At 43.9% G+C, this 23365-nt stretch overlaps 1 protein-coding gene across 1 annotated transcript in view; it reads right to left on the bottom strand.

Annotated features, from left to right (window-relative positions):
- Positions 1-21630, bottom strand: part of rhpn1 (rhophilin, Rho GTPase binding protein 1) — a 33113-nt gene extending 11483 nt beyond the window's left edge. Inside the window, exons 1-8 of the mRNA XM_090236154.1 lie at positions 17594-21630; positions 14109-14224; positions 7141-7269; positions 5848-5923; positions 5649-5726; positions 4478-4602; positions 1709-1875; positions 1385-1572 (exon numbers count right to left, since the gene is read on the bottom strand). Coding sequence (XP_090092280.1) covers positions 1385-1572; positions 1709-1875; positions 4478-4602; positions 5649-5726; positions 5848-5923; positions 7141-7269; positions 14109-14224; positions 17594-17713 — 999 coding nt within the window. The 5' untranslated portion in view covers positions 17714-21630. The remainder of the gene's footprint in view (positions 1-1384; positions 1573-1708; positions 1876-4477; positions 4603-5648; positions 5727-5847; positions 5924-7140; positions 7270-14108; positions 14225-17593) is intronic.
- Positions 21631-23365: the final 1735 nt, after the last annotated feature.

Raw genomic sequence — 23365 nt, 5'->3', positions numbered from 1 at the left:
GGGCCCTGACAGTGAATCGTAGTAAGACAAAAAATAACAGTGTTACAAAAAAGGTCCAGTAGGCAAGACAACAAATTCTATCCAGACTGTTGCCCTAGAGCACAAATTATTACACCTACCTCAGCCTAAACACCACAGGTAACTTCCACAAGGCTGTGAACAATCTAAGGCAAGAAGGTCCTTCTAGGCCATAAAAAGGAACATAGATCCTAATTGGGATGTTGAGTTGTCTAAAAATACTTTAATCAGTTAACAAACCCATTGCCCTGTATGGTTGCGAGGTCAGAGGTCCACTCACTAATCAAAAAGTCACAAAAATGAGACAAACACCCAATTGAGACTCTGCAAAAATATACTTACTGGAAAACACAAAACCCCAAACAATGCAGGTATAGCAGAATTAGGACTATACCCGCTAGTTATCGAAATCTAGAAAATAGCTGTTAAATTCTATAACCACCTAAAAGGAAGCATTGCCCACACATTCCACCACAAAGCCCTCACCTACAGAGAGATTAACCTAGGGAAGAGTCTCCTCAGCCAGGTGAGCCCCAGGACAGAAACACATTTAGACCAAACCAAATTATGAGAAAGCAAAAAAAAAAACATTTGACACACTGGAAAGAATAAACAAAAAAACAGGAATGTTATTTGGCCTTAAACAGAGTGTACACAGTGGTAGAATACCTGACCACTGTGACTGACCTTAAATTAACAAAATCCTTGACTATGTACAGACTCAGCATAGAAGGCTATTGAGAGAGGACGCCAAAGCGTGTTATCTCGAGAGCCAGGTTTGCCCATGTGCCCACAAAATGAAGTGGAAACTGAGTTACACTTCCCAACCGCCAGACCTAAAAATGTATGACCACATTAGAAACACATATTTCCAACAGCTCACAGACAAAGAATGTGAAAACAAATTAAACATAGATAAACTCCAATATCAGTTAGGCGAAATACCGCAGTGCCTTTACAGCAGCAAGATTTCTGTCCCATTGCCATGAGAAAAGGGCAGCCAGTGGAGCACAAACATTGTAAATACAACCTATACTCATCTAGTTATTTATTTTCCCTTTCATACTTCAACTACTTGCACATTGTTACAACACTGTACATAGCCAATAACATAACATTTGAAATGTCTATATACACTTTTAAAACTTGTGAAATCCATTTGCTTCAGCAATGTAAAACATATATGTTTCCCATGCCAATAAAACACTTTGAAATGTAAATAAAGAGAGAAAGTCAGGAGAATGGAACATAGTCCTTAACCAGAACAGAAGAGAAGTCTTCAACAAGGACACTGGCTCAAGGTATTGTGCACCAGTGGGTATAACATGTTTGACACACACACACACATACACACACGCCCCCTCACCCGTGCGGCCTCCTTTGCCACTTGTAGCTGGGTGATGAAGTGCGTGTCCGGAGTTGTGAGTGTGACTCTTTCGAACACACACTCCTGCACCTGGGCAATCATCAGGCGGACCAGCATGCATAGTGACGGGCCACTCATATCCAGACTGGGAGCGTTGGAGAAGTTCTCCTTCAGGTAGTTAAATGCACCTGGACACACACAATAGCTTTTACAAGTATGTTGAAACACAGTAATGACAGAGTAAAAGCAAAGCGCAACCAGAAGGTGTGTGTGTGTGTGCGCATCTCATGCCATGTTAATGCGAGTGTAAGAATGTGTGGTTACCTGCAGCTCTCTGGAAGGCGTCTATAGCACGGTCTATGCCAGCTGTAGCAGAGCGGTCCTGTCTGGCTCCTATCTGTGTGTAGAGAGCCCCCACGTTGAACAGCACACTGCCCTTCTCAAAGGCCAACGCACGCTGGCACGACGGCACACCTGTTAGAGAGTCATACCTAGAGACAGAGCGGGGGATGGGCAGGTGTGAGAGAGAGAGGGAGGGGCAGTTGAGAGTCTCAGAGCGTTCCCATAGCTCACTGACACCTCATCACATCAGTCAACTTGAACAGAGCAATAATCAATCATGAGGCGTCAAAGCCAAAGGAACTGAATAATATTAAGAAATGCTATAGATGGAAGGAAAATAGGGCGGAAACCTAGTAGACAACAAATCCAATCCCTTTTAGACAACTTCCTGGACAAAACATTCCACTGAAATAGTGAAGTTGTAAACGTGGTAGTAGAAAACCTAAACAGTATATATATATATATATATATATATATATGACCTCTCAGCTTCCCTATCAATCTAAAAATGTCAAGCAGACAACCTAAAAATGGACAACAATGACACATTTTGATGAAGAATGCAAAAACCTAAGAAAGAAACCTATACAACCAAATACAGAGACCCAGAAAACCTGAGCCTACAACTTCACTATGGTGAATCACAAATAATACGGAAATACACTACAGAAAGAGATGGAACAATACATCAGAAATCAGCTCAATGTAATTGAAGAATCTAAACCACTTCTGGGAAGTTTGGAAAACACTAAACATTGAGTTGTCCATCCAAAACAAATGGATAAATATGGTATGGATAAACCACTTCTCCAATCTTTTTGGCTCTATAACAAAGAACACAGCAAGAACATACATGATCAAACAAATCTTAGAATATCAACTATTGAAGACTGGAGAATCCAGTGGTTATGGCAATTACACTGAATGAACTACAGCACAAAATACAAACCCTCCAACGTAGTCACCCTGCACACCCTAATTGACAAACAAACCAAAACAAAGGCAAAGTCCTCCCATGCTTTATTCATAAAAAAAAAAGCTTGACTTCATTTGGCATGAGGGTCTGCTATACAAGTTGATGGAAAGCGGTGTTGGGGAAAAACATTCCAACATACAAAAAAAATCCATGTATACAAGTGTGGTTAAACATGGCCATGGGGTGAGACAGGGATGCAGCTTGAGCCCCACCCTCTTCAACATATATCAACAAATTGGCGAGGGCACTGGAATCGTCTGCAGCACGTGGCCTCACCCTACTAGAATCTGAAGTCAAATGCCTGATGATCTGCTGCTTCTGTCCCCAACCAAGGAGGGCCTACAGCAGCACCTAGATCTTCTGCACAGACTGTCAGACCTGGGCCCTGGCAGTAAATCGCAGTAAGACAAAAATAATGGTTGTTCCAAAAAAGGTCCAGTTGCGAGGACCACAAGTACAAATTCAATCTAGAGCCCACAAAACACTATAAACACCTCGGCCTAAACATCAACGCCCCAGGGAACTTCCGCAAAGCTGTGAACGATCTGAGACAAGGCAAGGACACCATCAAAAGGAACATAAAATTCAACATACCAAATAGGATCTGGCTAAAAATAATTGAATCAGTTAAAGAACCCATTTCCTTTATGGTTATGAGGTCTGGGGTCCGCTCACCAACCAAGACTTCACACACACAAAAAAAAAAGCTCTGCAAATATATCCTCAGTGTACAAATTAAAACACCAAATAATGCTTGCAGAGCAGAATTAAGCCGATACCAGATAATTATCGAAATTCAGAGAAGAGCCGTTAAACTCTACAACCACCTAAAAGGAAGAGATTCCCAAACCTTCCATATCAAAGACATCACCTACAGCGAGATGAACCTGGAGATGAGTCCCCTAACCAAGCTGGTGCTGTTCACAAACAGACCCCACAGTGCCCCAGGACAGCAACATAATTAAACCCAACCAAATCACGAGAAAACAAAAATATAATTATTTCCAATGTGTCAAGTAATTAACAAAAACCAGCGCAAACAAGAACGCTATTTGGCCCTAAACAGAGAGTACAATGTGGCAGAATACCTGACCACTTTGACTGACCCAAACTTAAGGAAAGCTTAGACTATGTACAGACTCAGTGAGCATAGCCTGGCCATTGAAAGCGGCTGCCGTAGGCAGACATGGCTCTCAAGAGAAGACAGGCTATGTGCACACTGCCCACAAAATGTGGAAACTGAGCTGCACTTCCTAACCTCCTGCCCAATGTAGGACCATATTAGAGATACATATTTCCCTACAGATCACACAGACCCACAAAGAATTCAAAAACAAATCCAATTTTGATAAACTCCCATATCTACTGGGTGATATCCCACAGTGTGCCATCACAGCAGCAAGATGTGTGACCTGTTGCCACAAGAAAAGGGCAACCAGTGAAGAACAAACACCATTGTAAATACAACCCATATTCCTGTTTATTTATTTTCCCTTTTGCACATCATTATAACACATAATATGTATGACATTTAAAATATCTCTATTCCTTTGGAATGGTTGTGAGTAATGTTCACTGTTCATTTCCCTTTCACTTGGTTTGGCCATGTTAACATATGTTTCCCATGCCAATAAAGCCCTTTGAATTGAGAGAAGGGAGAGAAACAGAGGATGAGACCTGAACTAGAGAGGAGTAAGAGACGTGAGGGTGTGTGTGCATGCATGTGGTGGGTTGCAGTGTGTGTGCGCGCACACACGTCTGGTTTGGGTGTATACCAGTGGAAGTGGACTCCTAGTGTTCTGTGTGGGGGGAAGAACCTCTGGTCCAGGTAGTATAGTTGGTTATAATACTCCATCAGAAGCTCCAAACCGGCTTCATTACGACTGGGGGTACGCATGGCCTGTTGACAATACACAGTTAATACACACATTAACGCAACAACATACATATTTACAGCCACTGAGAAGCAACCAGTCAGCCAATAGTCACTGAGTACATTTACATGCACAGTAATAATTGGATATTAAAATGATTATGGTGGTAGTCAGATTACATGACTATTGTGTAAACACCTTACTCTGCTCATCTTAATTGGCGTAAAGTCCAAATCGAAGTAAATGTACGTCAATTAAAACACCTGGTTTTCTGAGCAATCTTTCAAATCATTAGGACATGTAAAACCTGGTTTTCTGAGCAATCTTTCAAATCATTAGGACATGTAAAACCTGGTTTTCTGAGCAATCTTTCAAATCATTAGGACATGTAAACACCTTAAGTTTTCTTTATATAAATTGGCATTCCAGCTGTGCATGTGCTAGCACCAGCCGAGAGCCTTCCTCTTTAGCGACGCGAGTTCGGAACAACTGAAGTCTTAGAAGTAATTTTCACATACAAACTTTATATGTCCGTACTCAGAATCAAATATGATTCCCAAAAATAACATGGCCGCTGTGGTAGAACCTTTATTTGGGGCGGCAGGGTAGCCTAGTGGTTAGAGCGTTGGACTAGTAACCGGAAGGTTGCGAGTTCAAACCCCCGAGCTGACAAGGTACAAATCTGTCGTTCTGCCCCTGAACAGGCAGTTAACCCACTGTTCCCAGGCCGTCATTGAAAATAAGAATTTGTTCTTAACTGACTTGCCTGGTTAAATAAAGGTTAAAAAAAAAAAAAAAAAAAAAAAAAAAAATTTTGATGGGTGATTTTCTGCATTTATCAGTGTCATCAGGTAGCCTGATTTCAGAGGTGTCCATGTAAACAGGATTATTAGGGAAAGCATTCTTCTTGCAAAGCATGTAAACGTTTTAATCAAACTATTATATTAATTTGACCATCCATAGTAAATCACATTATTGCATGTAACCGTACTCAATGTCATAAATCCACTAGGTGGCAGCATCTTCAACAGCATGAGCAGTTAATTAGCATTTCAAGCGGAGGGTATCTAACCTGTCTGAGTTCCATAAACTCCTTGATCTCCTTCTCAAACAAAGAGCTGTCCTCTCCATAATGCTCACAGATAACGTCCTAACAGAGTGAAGAAAAATGAGAGATACATATTAAATAAAGTGAGTACTGAGAACGAGCAAGAGAGATATTATCCATTGTCCTCACCTTGAGGGAGGCCGTAAGGTCCAATCGTCCTTACCTTGAGAGGGACAGTGAGGTCCACTTCCTTGGTCTCCTTCAGACCCAGTGGGATCATGGGAACATTGATGGCTTCACTTAAGGAGTGAGACCAACATGTGTTAAATGACTTTTGTCACAAACCTCCACAGAAAAACCCAAACCTCCCTCCCCGTCTCCCTGTACTATTAGAGTAACTATATTGACCAGTAGCCCCTCACTCCTCTAATACCACAACACAGTGCATTAACTCCACCATGGGGTAATTAATGACAGTAATCACAGGATTTGTCCCCCTTGTGACCCTGCGCTTCAGCTGGGATGGAAGAAACCTCAGAACTGTGCCTGGCTAACACAAACACACCTCGCTTCCTTACTGGCATTCCATTCCAAGTCATTAGGCTATAATTAGCGCCCCCCACCAGGGTGTGTGCTTTCACACCAGGCTGATCACTAGAAACAGACTTCAATTTCGGACGGCGATATGCCTCCATCGGCTCTCACAAAACACAAATAGCAATATTATTGCCCAGCACTGGCGCGAACTCATGATACTCGGAGGGCGAAGAGCACTACTCTCATCACGGCCCCATGGCAGTTCAAAATGCTCTAACAAGCCGGGAGAATACTTGATGATAGTTCATGGAAACAGCACCTTGTTTTTGTAAAGCCTTCCCAAACCATAGCCCTAACCTTAAAGGAAAACTCCACCCAAAAACTATTAATCCATTGTTGATAATGTCCCAAAATGTTTTGCTGGTCAGCAATCAAGTTGTCAAGATATCCAACTTTCATAATACAGAAATCATCCCCGTATGACACATCATATGATGCAAAATGCGTCACACAGGGATGATTTCTGTATTTTGAAAGTTACATATCTTGACAACTTGATTACTGACCAGCAAAACATTTTGGGACTATGTCAACAATGGACTAATGAAACAAATACCAAAAGTTCTCAGGTGGAATTTTCCATTAGCCACTTGGAATGAATACCTAAATGTAACCTTGAGTTGTTTCCGTTTTAACCCTGTAACCACGTGGAATTAACCTTGGTAACCACGTGGAATTAACCTTGGTAACCACGTGGAATTAACCTTGGTAACCACGTGGAATTAACCTTGGTAACCACGTGGAATTAACCTTGGTAACCACGTGGAATTAACCTTGGTAACCACGTGGAATTAACCTTGGTAACCACGTGGAATTAACCTTGGTAACCACGTGGAATTAATGCATACAAAAAAGACATTCATCCATAATACATCAAATTTGTAAGTAAAACTATGAGATCTTGTTGTTCACATGTTACCTCTCGGTCTGGTAGACCTCCATATTGCTGTTGAGTTCCTCTAGCTCTTCCTTCAGTAGCTGCAGGTTAGAGTTGACAAAGCTCAGCTCTAGAGCCACAGTCTCCTTTACCTTGTTGTTAGTGGTGGCTCTGCAACAAACATGTTCATATCAGATTATATTAGGACAATATAGAAAAATACCACACAGAAACAGGATAGTGCATTTTGGACAACAGTGCATTTGATGACATAAGCTTTCGTTACTATGGATGACTGTCTGATCTGATGTAAACAACGCTAACATTTTAGAACTTTCCTCAAACTCCGAGGCATCACTTCATTGTCATGGTATCCGACAGACACTTCTCTCCACATCACAGAAATCCTGGGTACTCCCACTGGTTACGCAATGGACACTTTCTGGAGCCCCGAGGAGTTTTGGGCTGATAACTAACTCACACAAAGCAATTAGCCCAAATGGTGGTTATTTAACTACAATGACCAGAATACATTGAGCCTTCCACTTGTCCAGGCAAGTCTCGTAGGGCAGACTGATACGGCGAAGGAGAGGGAAAAGAAAGCCAGATCGAGAAGGATAGAGAGCAGTTGTTCCTTCGTGAGGCATCTCTCTGACAATACATGATCTAAGTAATTCATTGTTGGTTTTCAGAAGTCATAAAAATATGCTTGATCTACTTTGAAGAACCACTAAAATAGTGATTGTCAGAAAGCAGTGCTATAGCCAGTTACTAGTCTATATGGGATGACTTGTTGGGACAGAGACACCACCTGAGAAGAGATGATCAAATAAAAAAATGTCACAAAGGAAGTATTTTATTGATGTAAAGTAATGTGAATAAATGGATAATAAGTGATACACAGTAATGAACAGTCACTGCCATCAAGGGGCTTTTATTAATTGCTTTATTCTGTGTTGTTACAGCATGCAACCCACATCATGCATTTGTTTAAACCAAATCAAAAACGTGACTATTTTTCAAAAACTGAACAGACTTCAAAACGCTATTATCGCTCAGCACAGACACAACTGTGATTAACTTGGATGAGAAAGCCACTCCCTTTGCCAGGTGACAATTAGGACTCAACGAGAGCCAGTCTTTCAACCACAACAGGAGACTTGTCCCGGATTAGAAGACCGACACACACACACACGTGAAAGGTTAGGCATGTTGACACCTGTCTGAGGCTAAGAGACACAAAGGTAACCATCCCCCCACACACACACACCAGCCACAGTATATAAACACACTGTCCTGTTACACCAGCCCACGGTATATAAACACACTGTCCTGTTACACCAGCCCACAGTATATAAACACACTGTCCTGTTACACCAGCCCACGGTATATAAACACACTGTCCTGTTACACCAGCCCACAGTATATAAACACACTGTCCTGTTACACCAGCCCACAGTATATAAACACACTGTCCTGTTACACCAGCCCACAGTATATAAACACACTGTCCTGTTACACCAGCCCACGGTATATAAACACACTGTCCTGTTACACCAGCCCACGGTATATAAACACACTGTCCTGTTACACCAGCCCACGGTATATAAACACACTGTCCTGTTACACCAGCCCACGGTATATAAACACACTGTCCTGTTACACCAGCCACAGTATATAAACACACTGTCCTGTTACACCAGCCACAGTATATAAACACGCTGTCCTGTTACACCAGCCACGGTATATAAACACACTGTCCTGTTACACCAGCCCACAGTATATAAACACGCTGTCCTGTTACACCAGCCCACAGTATATAAACACGCTGTCCTGTTACACCAGCCACGGTATATAAACACGCTGTCCTGTTACACCAGCCCACAGTATATAAACACACTGTCCTGTTACACCAGCCCACAGTATATAAACACGCTGTCCTGTTACACCAGCCCACAGTATATAAACACGCTGTCCTGTTACACCAGCCACGGTATATAAACACACTGTCCTGTTACACCAGCCCACAGTATATAAACACACTGTCCTGTTACACCAGCCCACGGTATATAAACACACTGTCCTGTTACACCAGCCACGGTATATAAACACGCTGTCCTGTTACACCAACCCACAGTATATAAACAAGCTGTCATGTTACACCAGCCCACGGTATATAAACACACTGTCCTGTTACACCAGCCCACGGTATATAAACAAGCTGTCCTGTTACACCAGCCCACAGTATATAAACACACTGTCCTGTTACACCAGCCCATGGTATATAAACACGCTGTCCTGTTACACCAGCCCATGGTATATAAACACGCTGTCCTGTTACACCAGCCCACGGTATATAAACACACTGTCCTGTTACACCAGCCCACGGTATATAAACAAGCTGTCCTGTTACACCAGCCCACAGTATATAAACACACTGTCCTGTTACACCAGCCCATGGTATATAAACACACTGTCCTGTTACACCAGCCCACAGTATATAAACACACTGTCCTGTTACACCAGCCCACGGTATATAAACAAGCTGTCCTGTTACACCAGCCCACAGTATATAAACACACTGTCCTGTTACACCAGCCCACGGTATATAAACAAGCTGTCCTGTTACACCAGCCCATGGTATATAAACACACTGTCCTGTTACACCAGCCCACGGTATATAAACAAGCTGTCCTGTTACACCAGCCCACAGTATATAAACACACTGTCCTGTTACACCAGCCCATGGTATATAAACAAGCTGTCCTGTTACACCAGCATGCCGCCACATGACATCAGCCAATCAGAAGCTCTAATGAGATGCACCCCCTCCCCTCCTAGGTTCTCCAATCATCCGTCATTAGTCTCGGTCACTCCCTTTCCCCTCCTCACCCTAGCTCCTACCACCACAAACCAGTTCACAGACAACTCATTGTGTGTGTGTGTGTGTGTGTGTGTGTGTACACGCGTGACTGGCGTTGAACCCGAGAGTCCTGCATCATGCCAAATGACTAGGTCGGAGCTAATGCAAGTCTTCAGGTCTCAGGCAAGGTTAGACTACTAATAACAAGAAGACGGTTCACTGAACTACTTCCATTACACATGTGGGTGTGGGACACTGGTGAGGATAAACATGTCTCCCACTGAAACCCAGAGGTGAGATTCCTGCAGACAGCTGCCCTCCCTAGGAAAATCTCTCTCTGCATGGGAATGGGAAGGGAAAGGTGCAGCAGCTGGACAAGAAAGCCTGTTGATTGGTGGCACCAGGGGTCTCTGTGATCCAGTCTCAATAGAGGGGGAAGGAAGGGACAGGACTGGGTGCACACATACGGGCCTAAATATTTACTGTGCGACCTGGAATTTCAATTTAGGAGCATTGGCTTAAATGGCAAATGTCTCAATTTAAGCGCACATGTGCTCCTTGTAAAAAAGGTCAGCATAGAGCCCTGCCATAGCCACCCCTCTTATGTGGTTGTCTCTATAGGGCCAAACAGCAAATTCTGAAGTAGGACAATTTGAGTCATGTTGATCCCTGCCTACAGACAGAAACTAAAACAAGAGGCTCCCACGCTGAGGTCTGTCCAACGCTGGTCCGACCATGCTGACTCCACACTCCAAGACTGCTTCCACCACGTGGACTGGGACATGTTTCGTATTGCGTCAGACAACAACATTGATGAATACGCTGATTCGGTGTGTGAGTTCATTAGAACGTGCGTTGAAGATGTCGTTCCCATAGCAACGATTAAAACATTCCCTAACCAGAAACCGTGGATTGATGGCAGCATTCGCGTGAAACTGAAAGCGCGAACCACTGCTTTTAAATCAGGGCAAGGTGTCTGGTAACATGACCGAATACAAACAGTGCAGCTATTCCAAGGCTATCAAACAAGCTAAGCGTCAGTACAGAGACAAAGTAGAATCTCAATTCAACGGCTCAGACACAAGAGGCATGTGGCAGGGTCTACAGTCAATCACGGACTACAGGAAGAAATCCAGCCCAGTCACGGACCAGGATGTCCTGCTCCCAGGCAGACTAAATAACTTCTTTGCCCGCTTTGAGGACAATACAGTGCCACTGACACGGCCTGCAACGAAAACATGCGGTCTCTCCTTCACTGCAGCCGAGGTGAGTAAGACATTTAAACGTGTTAACCCTCGCAAGGCTGCAGGCCCAGACGGCATCCCCAGCCGCGCCCTCAGAGCATGCGCAGACTAGCTGGCCGGTGTGTTTACGGACATATTCAATCAATCCCTATACCAGTCTGCTGTTCCCACATGCTTCAAGAGGGCCACCATTGTTCCTGTTCCCAAGAAAGCTAAGGTAACTGAGCTAAACGACTACCGCCCCGTAGCACTCACTTCCGTCATCATGAAGTGCTTTGAGAGACTAGTCAAGGACCATATCACCTCCACCCTACCTGACACCCTAGACCCACTCCAATTTGCTTACCGCCCAAATAGGTCCACAGACAATGCAATCTCAACCACACTGCCCTAACCCATCTGGACAAGAGGAATACCTATGTGAGAATGCTGTTCATTGACTACAGCTCGGCATTCAACACCATAGTACCCTCCAAGCTCGTCATCAAGCTCGAGACCCTGGGTCTCGACCCCGCCCTGTGCAACTGGGTACTGGACTTCCTGACGGGCCGCCCCCAGGTGGTGAGGGTAGGCAACAACATCTCCTCCCCGCTGATCCTCAACACTGGGGCCCCACAAGGGTGCGTTCTGAGCCCTCTCCTGTACTCCCTGTTCACCCACAACTGCGTGGCCACGCACGCCTCCAACTCAATCATCAAGTTTGCGGACGACACAACAGTGGTAGGCTTGATTACCAACAACGACGAGACGGCCTACAGGGAGGAGGTGAGGGCCCTCGGAGTGTGGTGTCAGGAAAATAACCTCACACTCAACGTCAACAAAACTAAGGAGATGATTGTGGACTTCAGGAAACAGCAGAGGGAACACCCCCCTATCCACATCGATGGAACAGTAGTGGAGAGGGTAGCAAGTTTTAAGTTCCTCGGCATACACATCACAGACAAACTGAATTGGTCCACTCACACAGACAGCATCGTGAAGAAGGCGCAGCAGCGCCTCTTCAACCTCAGGAGGCTGAAGAAATTTGGCTTGTCACCAAAAGCACTCACAAACTTCTACAGATGCACAATCGAGAGCATCCTGGCGGGCTGTATCACCGCCTGGTACGGCAACTGCTCTGCCCTCAACCGTAAGGCTCTCCAGAGGGTGGTGAGGTCTGCACAACGCATCACCGGGGGCAAACTACCTGCCCTCCAGGACACCTACACCACCCGATGTCACAGGAAGGCCATAAAGATCATCAAGGACATCAACCACCCGAGCCACTGCCTGTTCACCCCGCTATCATCCAGAAGGCGAGGTCAGTACAGGTGCATCAAAGCTGGGACCGAGAGACTGAAAAACAGCTTCTATCTCAAGGCCATCAGACTGTTAAACAGCCACCACTAACATTGAGTGGCTGCTGCCAACACACTGACACTGACTCAACTCCAGCCACTTTAATAATGGGAATTGATGGGAAATGTAAATATATCACTAGCCACTTTAAACAATGCTACCTTATATAATGTTACTTACCCTACATTATTCATCTCATATGCATACGTATATACTGTACTCTATATCATCGACTGTATCCTTATGTAATACATGTATCACTAGCCACTTTAAACTATGCCACTTTGTTTACATACTCATCTCATTTGTACATACTGTACTCGATACCATCTACTGTATCTTGCCTATGCTGCTCTGTACCATCACTCATTCATATATCCTTATGTACATATTCTTTATCCCCTTACACTGTGTACAAGACAGTAGTTTTGGAATTGTTAGTTAGATTACTTGTTGGTTATTACTGCATTGTCGGAACTAGAAGCACAAGCATTTCGCTACACTCGCATTAACATCTGCTAACCATGTGTATGTGACAAATAAGATTTGATTTGATTTGATTTAGCCTCAGAGGACTCTGAATCAACTATAAAAAGCTGGTGAATGGGATACATGGTGCATGACATCTCTACTAATTCAATGACTAGGCTAATCTTATTCTATTTCCCTTATGCTAGCTTTTCTCAAAACCTAAAAAAAAACAAGTGAGGGGAGGGAGGGTTGACACACGGGGAGGGTTGGTTCTCTTTCAATTAGCTTGATGTTGTTTATCTTATGACTCAGCAGCTAAACAGCCCACTAAAGAAAAAGGGAGCACACTGCTCTGCTTTAATTCAGAGCTACGTCTCCTCTCCCCAATCTCCTGCTCCTCATCCTCTCTGATGGATGAATGTGGATGTTAAAGACCATAGCTCTGCTCCTCTACATAACCACTCAGACACACCATGTCCTTCAGTGGCCCTCACAGTAACACTGTATATATACAAGCGTGGGATGAATGATGAACTGTTTGAAAGGATCAGAATGACGCTAATGCCCTGAGAGAGGTTGGTTTGATGTGCTATAAAACCCTAGGTCAGCTTTGATGTCCTGCCACCAGCCTCTTTCTTCCTCTGAAATAAAGTCAGAATTACTTTAAAGAAGACAGAATGAGAACAGGCTGTATTATAACTGTACAAGTACAGGTCAGGGAGACAGTATGTGTGTTTGATAAGACCATCCAACTGGCAAGTTGCACTTTAAAACTGAGAGGGGGTGCGGGGGGGAAATACAAAATAAACGTAATCAAACCTGCCGATTGACCACACAGACACACAGGGAGCCATAAAACAAGGTGGTGTGTTTTGGGGGCGTTCCCCATACACCCTAAAATAGTTTGGTAGATCCATCTGCTAGTGTTTATATGTGATACAGCTCAATGTTTCCACAGGTAGTGGGGCTCTGGGTTCCTTCTCCCACCACAGCGTGGGAAGTGGCCCCAGAGCTGCCCAGGAGGAGAGTGTACACACAGGATCAGAGACAATATTTGTCCACTGGTACAATGACCCGTCCCTTCCCTCACCCACCTGAAGAGGTTTTCAGCCCCAGCCCTCATCCTCATCTCCTTGTTGATCTGCTGGTTGATACGAGCTCTACGATGCTGCAGCTTACTGCGCTGGGTCTGGGAGCACGGATCACAACCCTGGAGAGAAGGGTGGGGGGGGGAATAGATTGTGGATAACGCATAACATGGTCAAACAGAGTACTCTTAGCCGAACAGGTAGGTTGGTGGACTGTTCAGTGGATTACATAACAAAGCCCTGCAATAGATACATCTGAGCACCTCGTTAGTTTCCCTCCCTGATTAAGTATGAGTGATTAACCCTTCACACTTGTGTACGGGTTAAAAATGGCAGATTTGAACACCGGTAAGAGCCTAAATTGGAATGCAATGGCTGTACAGTAACATGCTCTACATGACGTCAGAGTTCAGTGTCTCTGCCTCACAGCTCTGTATGGGTTTCTACTGACAGCCGGTCTGATCTTCAGCACTGCGCACGACAAGAAGTTACCCACATCCCTACCGCTAGTTGGGCAACTGTTGTCTGAGTGAGGGAAATACAGTAAATTATGAGGACTCAAAGCATTTTGAAAGAGGAGACGTTGAGGATTACAATAAATACCACTTTGATGTCATACAAGCAAACCAAAACATCTATACGGTCCAAATGTGCACTTCACATTTCAATATCATAAAACTAATGTAATATACAGTGTCAACGTTTATCACTACTATGTTTGATGTACAGTTACACGATGACATGGCGTTATACCCTGGGTTGTCCTGAACACAGTGAACCTGTGCTTTGTTATATTATGAAGAAAACCGCGGACAACACACTCACGACTCTATTCATTGCAGACCAAAATTACAATCTGCTTCTCTGAATTGCCATGTGAAAGCTAATCACTTTTTATTTTATTTAACCAGGTAGGCCAGTTGAGAACACGTTCTCATTTACAACTGGCCAAGAAAGCAAAGCAGTGTGACAAAACAGAGTTACACATGGAATAAACAAACGTACAGTCAATAACAATAGAAAAAATATATTTACAATGTGTGCAAATGAAGTAAGGAGGTAAGGCAATAAATAGGCCATAGTAGCTAAGTACTAAGATAGCATTTTATAAATTTAGCTAGTCATTTTGGCAATAGAACAAGCTTTCAAATTATTCCCACCTGACCCAGATTGCAATTTATAATGGACTGTTTTTGGATTGCTTAAAAACATCAGTTATTGTGTAAAGGCAGGTGTAGGTCTGTGTTCTAAAAACAACTACAAGTGTACATGCTCTAATTCCTTAACAGCACAGCTAGGAGAGCTTGAAAAAGCACCTTATAGTTGAAAACTTCTTTAAGTCATAAAAGTGCATTGAAATGACTTAGGAACTGTGTACACTTTAGATAAGGTGTGCAGCCACTTGGAAACCCCAGTTACACCGCTCACCCCAAATTCTCCTATCATTTTCTTATGTTACTGAATGTATCCGGAGTATTTTCAGATTAAAAATAAACATGAAATTCAACAGTGTAATGTTTGGATTCAGTCTTGTGTTAGGTGAACTGCTGTGTCCTCACCTTTAATCGAATGTTCCCATAATCTCCAAACTGTTCCCTTTAAATTGCTACCATGGTTATGCATATGCTCTCTATATTTCTTGTGTTTGAAACCTTTCAAATTTGGCCCTATCCATACATGTAAAGGGTTAAGACCACCCTCCTCCGTTATAGTTAGGATCAGATAGCCCATTACATTGGCAACAGGATCCCCATGGCGATGGTTGCCAAGAGACCAAGCCCCAGTAGAACTCAGTCAGTAACCTGCTGTGAGGTAAGTCCTTAGACGTCATGGCCCACGGAGCGGAGGAGACTCGGAATACCTTACACCTGACTACGATAGAAATACAGCCACCAAAAGTTAGCAGTGCTCTTTTTTCCAACACAAACTTCATCCACCACGTCTATAAGTGGCTACGATGGGCTCTGAGATCTCATCTTAGAAGACATGAGGCTGGGAAGAGGGGGTGAGCTGGTCACTGGTAAAGGGTGAGCAATTGCCACTTGCTGCTAGGAGATCAGAGCATAGATCAGGACTGTACTAGTGTCTGATGATGCTGCTGCACCATACTATAACTAGAGCTGGACTGGGGTCTCAACCCAGGGCCACCTGTTACAGACACCTGACTCCACTGTAGTCTTCCTGTACATGTACATGTCTTGCCAACATGAAATGAACAGAAAATGACAGTTGATGTTCTGTGGGCAGATACAATAGGACCCCCCCCTTTAAACCAACCCTCTCCATTTCCTTCCCTCTCCCACCTCCCTTCATCCCCCTCTCTGTGAGTTGTTTGTTTTGTGAGCGTGCACCCAGTAATCCTCAGAGTGCTTGTAGGGATTAGGGTGCTAGCCTAGCCATGCTCCAGTAGCCTGCCTTTAGTCCCCTGCTCCATTCTCCCAGTTTAACCATAGCCGTGCTCCAGTTCCAAGCCTCCAGCCCCAGCTCATCCATAGCCATGCTTCAGTCCCCTGATCCAACCTCCCAGCACAGCCAAAGTCATGTTCCAGTTCCAAGCCTCCAGCCCACTGCCCCAGCTGCTCTCCAGACCCAGGGCCCCAGCCCACAGCCCCAGCTCAGCCATAGCTGCCCTCCAGACCCAGGGCTCCAGCCCCAGCTCAGCCATAGCTGCCCTCCAGACCCAGGGCCCCAGCTCAGCCATAGCTGCCCTCCAGACCCAGGGCCCCAGCTCAGCCATAGCTGCCCTCCAGACCCAGGGCCCCAGCTCAGCCATAGCTGCCCTCCAGACCCAGGGCCCCAGCCCACTGCCCCAGCTCAGCCATAGCTGCCCTCCAGACCCAGGGCCCCAGCCCACTGCCCCAGCTCAGCCATAGCTGCCCTCCAGACCCAGGGCCCCAGCCCACTGCCCCAGCTCAGCCATAGCTGCCCTCCAGACCCAGGGCCCCAGCCCACTGCCCCAGCTCAGCCATTGCTGCCCTCCAGACCCAGGGCCCCAGCCCACTGCCCCAGCTCAGCCATAGCTGCCCTCCAGACCCAGGGCCCCAGCCCACTGCTCAGCCATAGCTGTGCTCCAGGCCCAAGCCAGGGGACAGCAGGGGTACAGCAGGGGGTGAAATGGGGTACCTAGGCTCTCCTAGCCACAAACCATCTGTACCATGACACCTCCCAACTGGGCAGTATCCTACTCCAATCTACCCCCCATGATGCAATAGTAGACCCCCAACCTAAGTCGCCAAAAGTTCACCAACATAAGGCAACTCAATGCAGGTCCAGGATACCCCTCAATGACTCTGTCAACGATTCAGTAATGACACTGCATGGAAATGCATGTCAATAATAAATCACTTTGAAGAGTACATAGTTGATCTGGTATTTATTTGTATATTATTGTACCGTCATAGCATATGCTGTCACTTTTCCGTTTGAGCGTGTAATATAAAAGGTGTTGGTACAGTACCGTGTTTTTGGAACTACAAATGCGTATCCCTCACCTTTCTGATACTCCCGCTGTGACTCCCCTCCTCCATCCGTGCGGGAAGCGCCAACTCCTCGTCTGAGCCAGCGTCAGACATCTCTGGCTCTCTACAACAGAATGTCCCAAGGCCGTTCATTTGTACAAAATAAAATCACCACTTTCCTCCCGTTCTACTCTAGCCAACCCTACCAGTTATTGTCACGGCATTTCTAAGGCAAGCAGACAGTGTTATATAGTGTCTATGGTTGCAACAATATCGAAACTAGAAACAAGTGAACTGGGATTGAATAGATGAGCTCGTTCTGCCTAGCGGTTTATGTTTGTAGCATAGCATTGTCCCACAACTAAACATTACACTTGCCTCGTCGCAGGTTCTTCTCCCATCATCAAGCCAGGACGCTATGCAACTTGTTGCACCAATACTTGCAGGCAAGGGTCTGTTGTGGTGGATGGAAAGAGAGCAAATCAACATAGGAAAGACCCGTTACAAAACAATCACGGTCTTATTTTTACAATTTGCATTCGCGCAACTCTCTCACACAATACAAACGAAATAACTCGTGGCGTGGCTTTATTCCAGGAGGCGGTGTCTTTAAATGCAAAATAACCAATGACATAGCACCTACATTAATTGACGTAGATTTTCACGAATCAAAATATGATATTTCTCTAACTGACAAGATAAACTGTCCAATTGTGAATCCCATGGGCGATGGCAAAATTGTGGAATTACAGTTGCCCATAGCAACGGTTTCCACTATAAACAGTTAACTGTAACTAAATGTCATCTAAAAATGTAATCTACGTAATCCCAAAAGTAATTATTTAGAGGACCTTGACCTTAAACAAACATTAGTAATTCTGCCTTCTAAAACAAAGGATACATTCCCACCTTTCTGTTAAAAATAGCTATACATTGATGAGGTGTAGTCACTTTTGAGGACACAAACTCAAGTACACAGTACAAATATGATACAAATTTGAAAATATGAAATATTTTACAGTATATGATGTATTTCCTATTCAACAAATCTGTATGAATAAGGGTTGAAATTACTTATAATTTGATTATACTGTATTTAGAAAGCTATACAACTAACTATACGATTTCACCTTCCTTATAACTGTAAAATACGTATCTGTATGTTTAGTGTTAGAGTAAATGTGTATATTTTCTAAAGATGTCTCTTGATCAAAACAACTGCTCCCATTGCTGTGAACGTCCCATGGAGCTCTATTTTAGAGTCCGTTCGTAAATTCGCTCTGGCTATCTGTTCGATTTCAGAGCACTCTCATCTGTGTGGTAAAGCGCAGAACAACTGATGAATTTGCTAACGCTCAACACCGGTTGAATATGGCTGGTGTCTGTAAACTTCGGCAAAAAGGGGTAAAACAGTCTCCAACTATATGGACAACATGAAACCTCTAAAAGCCTAACACAGAACCCAAACCGGCTGCGCGTGTGCGCCATCGTGCCATCGCGTGCGCAATCATTGTCCCCGTACACCAAACGCGATCACGACACGTAGGTTAAAATATCAAAACAAACTCTGAACCAATAACATTCATTTCGGGACAGATCGAAAAGCCATTAAATATGTATGGAAATTTAGCTAGTTAGCTTGCACTTGCTAGCTAACGTTAATTTGTCCTATTTAGCTATCTTGCTGTTGCTAGCTAATTTGTCCTGGGATATAAACATTGAGTTGTTATTTTACCTGAAATGCACAAGGACCTCTACTCTGACAAATTAATCCACACATAAAACGGCCAACCGAATCGTTTCTAGTCATCTCTCCTCCTTCCAGGCTTTTTCATCTTTGAACTTATATGATTGGCATCTAAACTTTCATAGTATTACCATGACTATTGGCAACAAAGTTCGTCTTTCAATCACCCACGTGGGTATAACCAATGTGGAGATGGCACATGGGTACCTGCTTCTATAAACCAATGAGGAGATGGGAGAGGCAGGACTTTCAGCATGATCTGGTCAGAAATAGAAAGGAGTTCTATTTTAGCCCTTGGCAACACGCAGTTGATATTAATGAAATTGCTTATTACAGTTACTAATAAGCACACTCATTAAGAAAATGACTGTAAAATGGTTAAATCCCCGTAGGTTGATGAGGAATTAAAAAATGGTATGGTTGAGAGGGATGGCAAAGAAGTCTGGCTGCACAACTGATTGGAAAACATAGTGCAAATTGAGAAATCATGTGACTAAACTGAATAAAAAGAAGAATAAACTACACTATGAAACAAATATAAATGACATAAAGAATGATAGTAAAACACTTTGGAGCACCTTATTTGAAATTTGGGGCAATTCATTGATCATTCATTGAATCAGATGGTTCCTTCATCACAAAACCCACTGATATTGCCAATCACTTTAATCATTTATTAATTGGCAAGATTAGCACATTTATTCATGGCATGCCAACAACAAACGCTGACACTACATATCCAAGTATAGCTGATCAAATTATGAAAGACAAGCACTATAATTTTGAATTCCGTAAAATGAGTGTTAAGAAATTATTGTTGTCTATCAACAATGACAAGCCACCAGGGTCTGACAACTTGGATGGAAAATGACTGAGGAGAATTTGCCATGTTTTCAATCTAAGCCTACTAAAGAGTGTGCAAGGTCTCCTCTCCTTGTCTGTCGAATCAACCAGTGTTTTTTCCCATTAAATTCCCTAGCCCTTGTCTGTCAAATCAATCAGTGTGTTTTCCCATTAAATTCCACACCCCTTCACTCCAGTTGGCTCTGATTGATTCCGGAGCTGCCGAGAATCTCTGCATTACGCATTCCTTTGGTTCCCCTACAGTCACCCAATCCAGTTCGAGCCCTGGAATATTGTCCAATAGGGACAGGGCTCATACATCACATTACTGTTCCTGTTTCTTTGCTGATCCATGACACTCATTCAGAGCAGATCACTTTCTTGATTATAGCCACCCCCACACATCCCATTGTTTTAGGTCTTCCCTGGTTGAGTTTGCAGAACCCGGTTATTTCCTGTTCCGAGAGGAGACTGCTGGGTTGGTCGCAGGAGTGTCAGGGGAGGTGTCTCGCGGTGTCTGTCAACCGGACTGTGCTCCTCAACTGGATTTACCGGAGGAGTACCAGGATCTGCACTGGGTTTTCTCAAAGACCCAGGCTGCACGCCTGCCTCCCCATCGCCCCTGGGACTGTGCCATTGACCTGTTGTCTGACGCATCCCTCCTGAGAGGACATGTCTGTCCCCTCTCCTATGCAGAGACTGAGGACATGGAGACCTATGTAAAGGAGAGACTCCAGCAGAGTTTTATCCGCCCCTCTAAATCACCAGCCTCCTCAAGCTTCTTTTTTGTCAAGAAGAAAGATGAGGGACTGCGCTCCTACATTGATTATGGAACACTGAACAAGGCCACCGTCAAGTTCAGCTATCCTTTACCACTCATCCCAACCATCATTGAACAAATGCGAGAATTACAAGTATCTCGTAATGCCCTTTGGCCTGTTTAATGCTCCTTCAGTATTCCAGGCCTTCATCAACTAAGTGTTTCGGGACCTGCTGGGACGAGGCGTAGTGGTCCATATAGACAACATCGTGGTCTATTTTGCTGACCGCGTCCAGCTTGTCTCGTTAGTCAAGTCTGTGCTGAGAAGACTGTTGGAGTATGATCTATATATATGTTAAAGAGGAGAAATGTTTGTTTTTCCAGCGGTCTGTGTCCTTTTTGGGCTACCTCATCTCCACGGAGGGAGTGGAGATGGAGGAGCAACGCGTCAGCGCAGTCAGGTCATCCGAAGTAGAATTCGGGGCAGAGCATACAGGAACCCCTTCAAAGCTGTGGCCCTGCTCTTTCTACTCTAAGCAGCTGAGCCCCGCCCAGAAGAACTACGACATAGGGGACCAGGAACTCTTGGCGGTCAAGAAGGCTCTGAAAGCACAGTGGCAGTGTCTTTGTCGGATATTGTTCCCATGTCCGTTGGTCGTGTGAGTGCCTATGTTTTGGTGCAGCTGTTATGCTGCGTGCTTTATATACTCAGCAAAAAAAGAAAAATCCAAATAACTCCACAGATCTTCATCGTAAAGGGTTTAAACACCGTTTCCCATGCTTGTTCAATGAACCATAAAGAATTAATGAACATGCTTCTGTGGAACGGTCGTTAAGACACTAACAGCTTACAGATGGTAGGCAATTAAGGTCACAGTTATGAAAACTTAGGACACTAAAAGAGGCCTTTCTACTGACTCTGAAAAACACCAAAAGAAACATGCCCAGGGTCCCTGCTCATCTGCGTGGACGTGCCTTAGGCATGCTGCAAAGAGGCATGAGGACTGCAGATGTGGTCAGGGCAATACATTGCAATGTCCGTACTGTGAGATGCCTAAGACGGCACTGTCTTAGGCATCTCACATAGCGCTCTCTTTACAATCCCCAAGTCAAGAACAGACTGGGGGAGGCGCATAGTACTACACAGCGTCATGGCAACATGGAACTCTATTCCACATCAGGTAACTGGTGCAAGCTATAAAATCTGATTTAACAAACAGATAAAAATACACCTTATGGAACAGCGGTGACTGTGAAGACACACACACACACACACACACACATGATAAGACCCGCACTCTAAACACACGTAGACATGGGTGTTGTATTGTAAATATGTGATAGTGGAGTAGTGGCCTGAGGGAACACGCTAAATGTATTGGGTAAAGTGTTATGAAATGTAATATTTTTAATTGTATATAACTGCCTTAATGTTGCTGGACCCAGGGAGAGTAGCTGCTACCTTGACAGCAGCTAATGGGGATTCTTAAATATGAAGAAAAAAAGTCTTTACCAAACAATGTTATTTTTTACAACATCAAAATATGTAGTTTACACTGTACGGGATCATGGTTTTTACAGCTAATACAAATCACTAAAGTAATTAATCATTTCTAGCATAATAGGCCAAACAAACCAAATAAATACCCAAAGATCTATCTTCAACCAATCCCCAAAATATCCAGACTTCGTCCATTCAGCAAACCTAAAACAGGTTTTAAATGTTAGAATAAGACATTTGAAGAAATAAATACAGCAAATTATGAGTATCTACCTGAAACTGCTTTATTTTAAATGTAAACTTACACATGGTTTTAATAACAGAGTAATAATACTGGACAGTCAGCATATAGATACAGAGAGTTATTGGCGAGTTTGACATAGAAGCCCCTAGGTCTAGAAGCTGAATTGTAGTTAGCCTGAACAGCCACCAGTGGACGCTGTTTCACCCGTTCAAACTACAATGTAAAGTAGGGGGGAAGAGAAGGGAATGGGGACATTTATTTCCGCTATTATTTTACAGATATAAAGTAAGCTACAGTATCTTCAGCCTGCTCTGAAGTCCATTATCATATATATCTATATGTTCTTTCTTTTTTTAAACAGGTTCTGACAGTATACCTGTGTGATAAATAAAACAGGTACATACAATGAAGAATTAGTAGATAAAGGAACTGATGGAGATGGACAGGAGGGTTAAAGAGGGAAGAATAGAGAAAGACAGGGTATGCATCCCAAATGACACCCTATTCCCTATAGTGCTCTAGTTTTGAAAGACAGTGCACTGTGAAGGTAATAAGGTGCCATTTGGGATGCAGAGGTTGAAGTGTTACGTGGGTTGAAGTTGCCCCCCAAACAACAGATTAAAAGTCAGATTAATCAGCCCCCTTTGATTAGAAATGCCAACAAAACCTGACCTTACCCCCGAAAAATCCACTCAAAAACTATCTTTAGT

The sequence above is a fragment of the Oncorhynchus mykiss genome, chromosome 5, assembly GCF_057628025.1.
Source record: "Oncorhynchus mykiss isolate SJ-2025 chromosome 5, ASM5762802v1, whole genome shotgun sequence".
NCBI lineage: Eukaryota > Metazoa > Chordata > Actinopteri > Salmoniformes > Salmonidae > Oncorhynchus > Oncorhynchus mykiss.
Note: the sequence above shows the minus strand (reverse complement) of the source record. Positions and strands in the feature narration are given on the sequence as shown.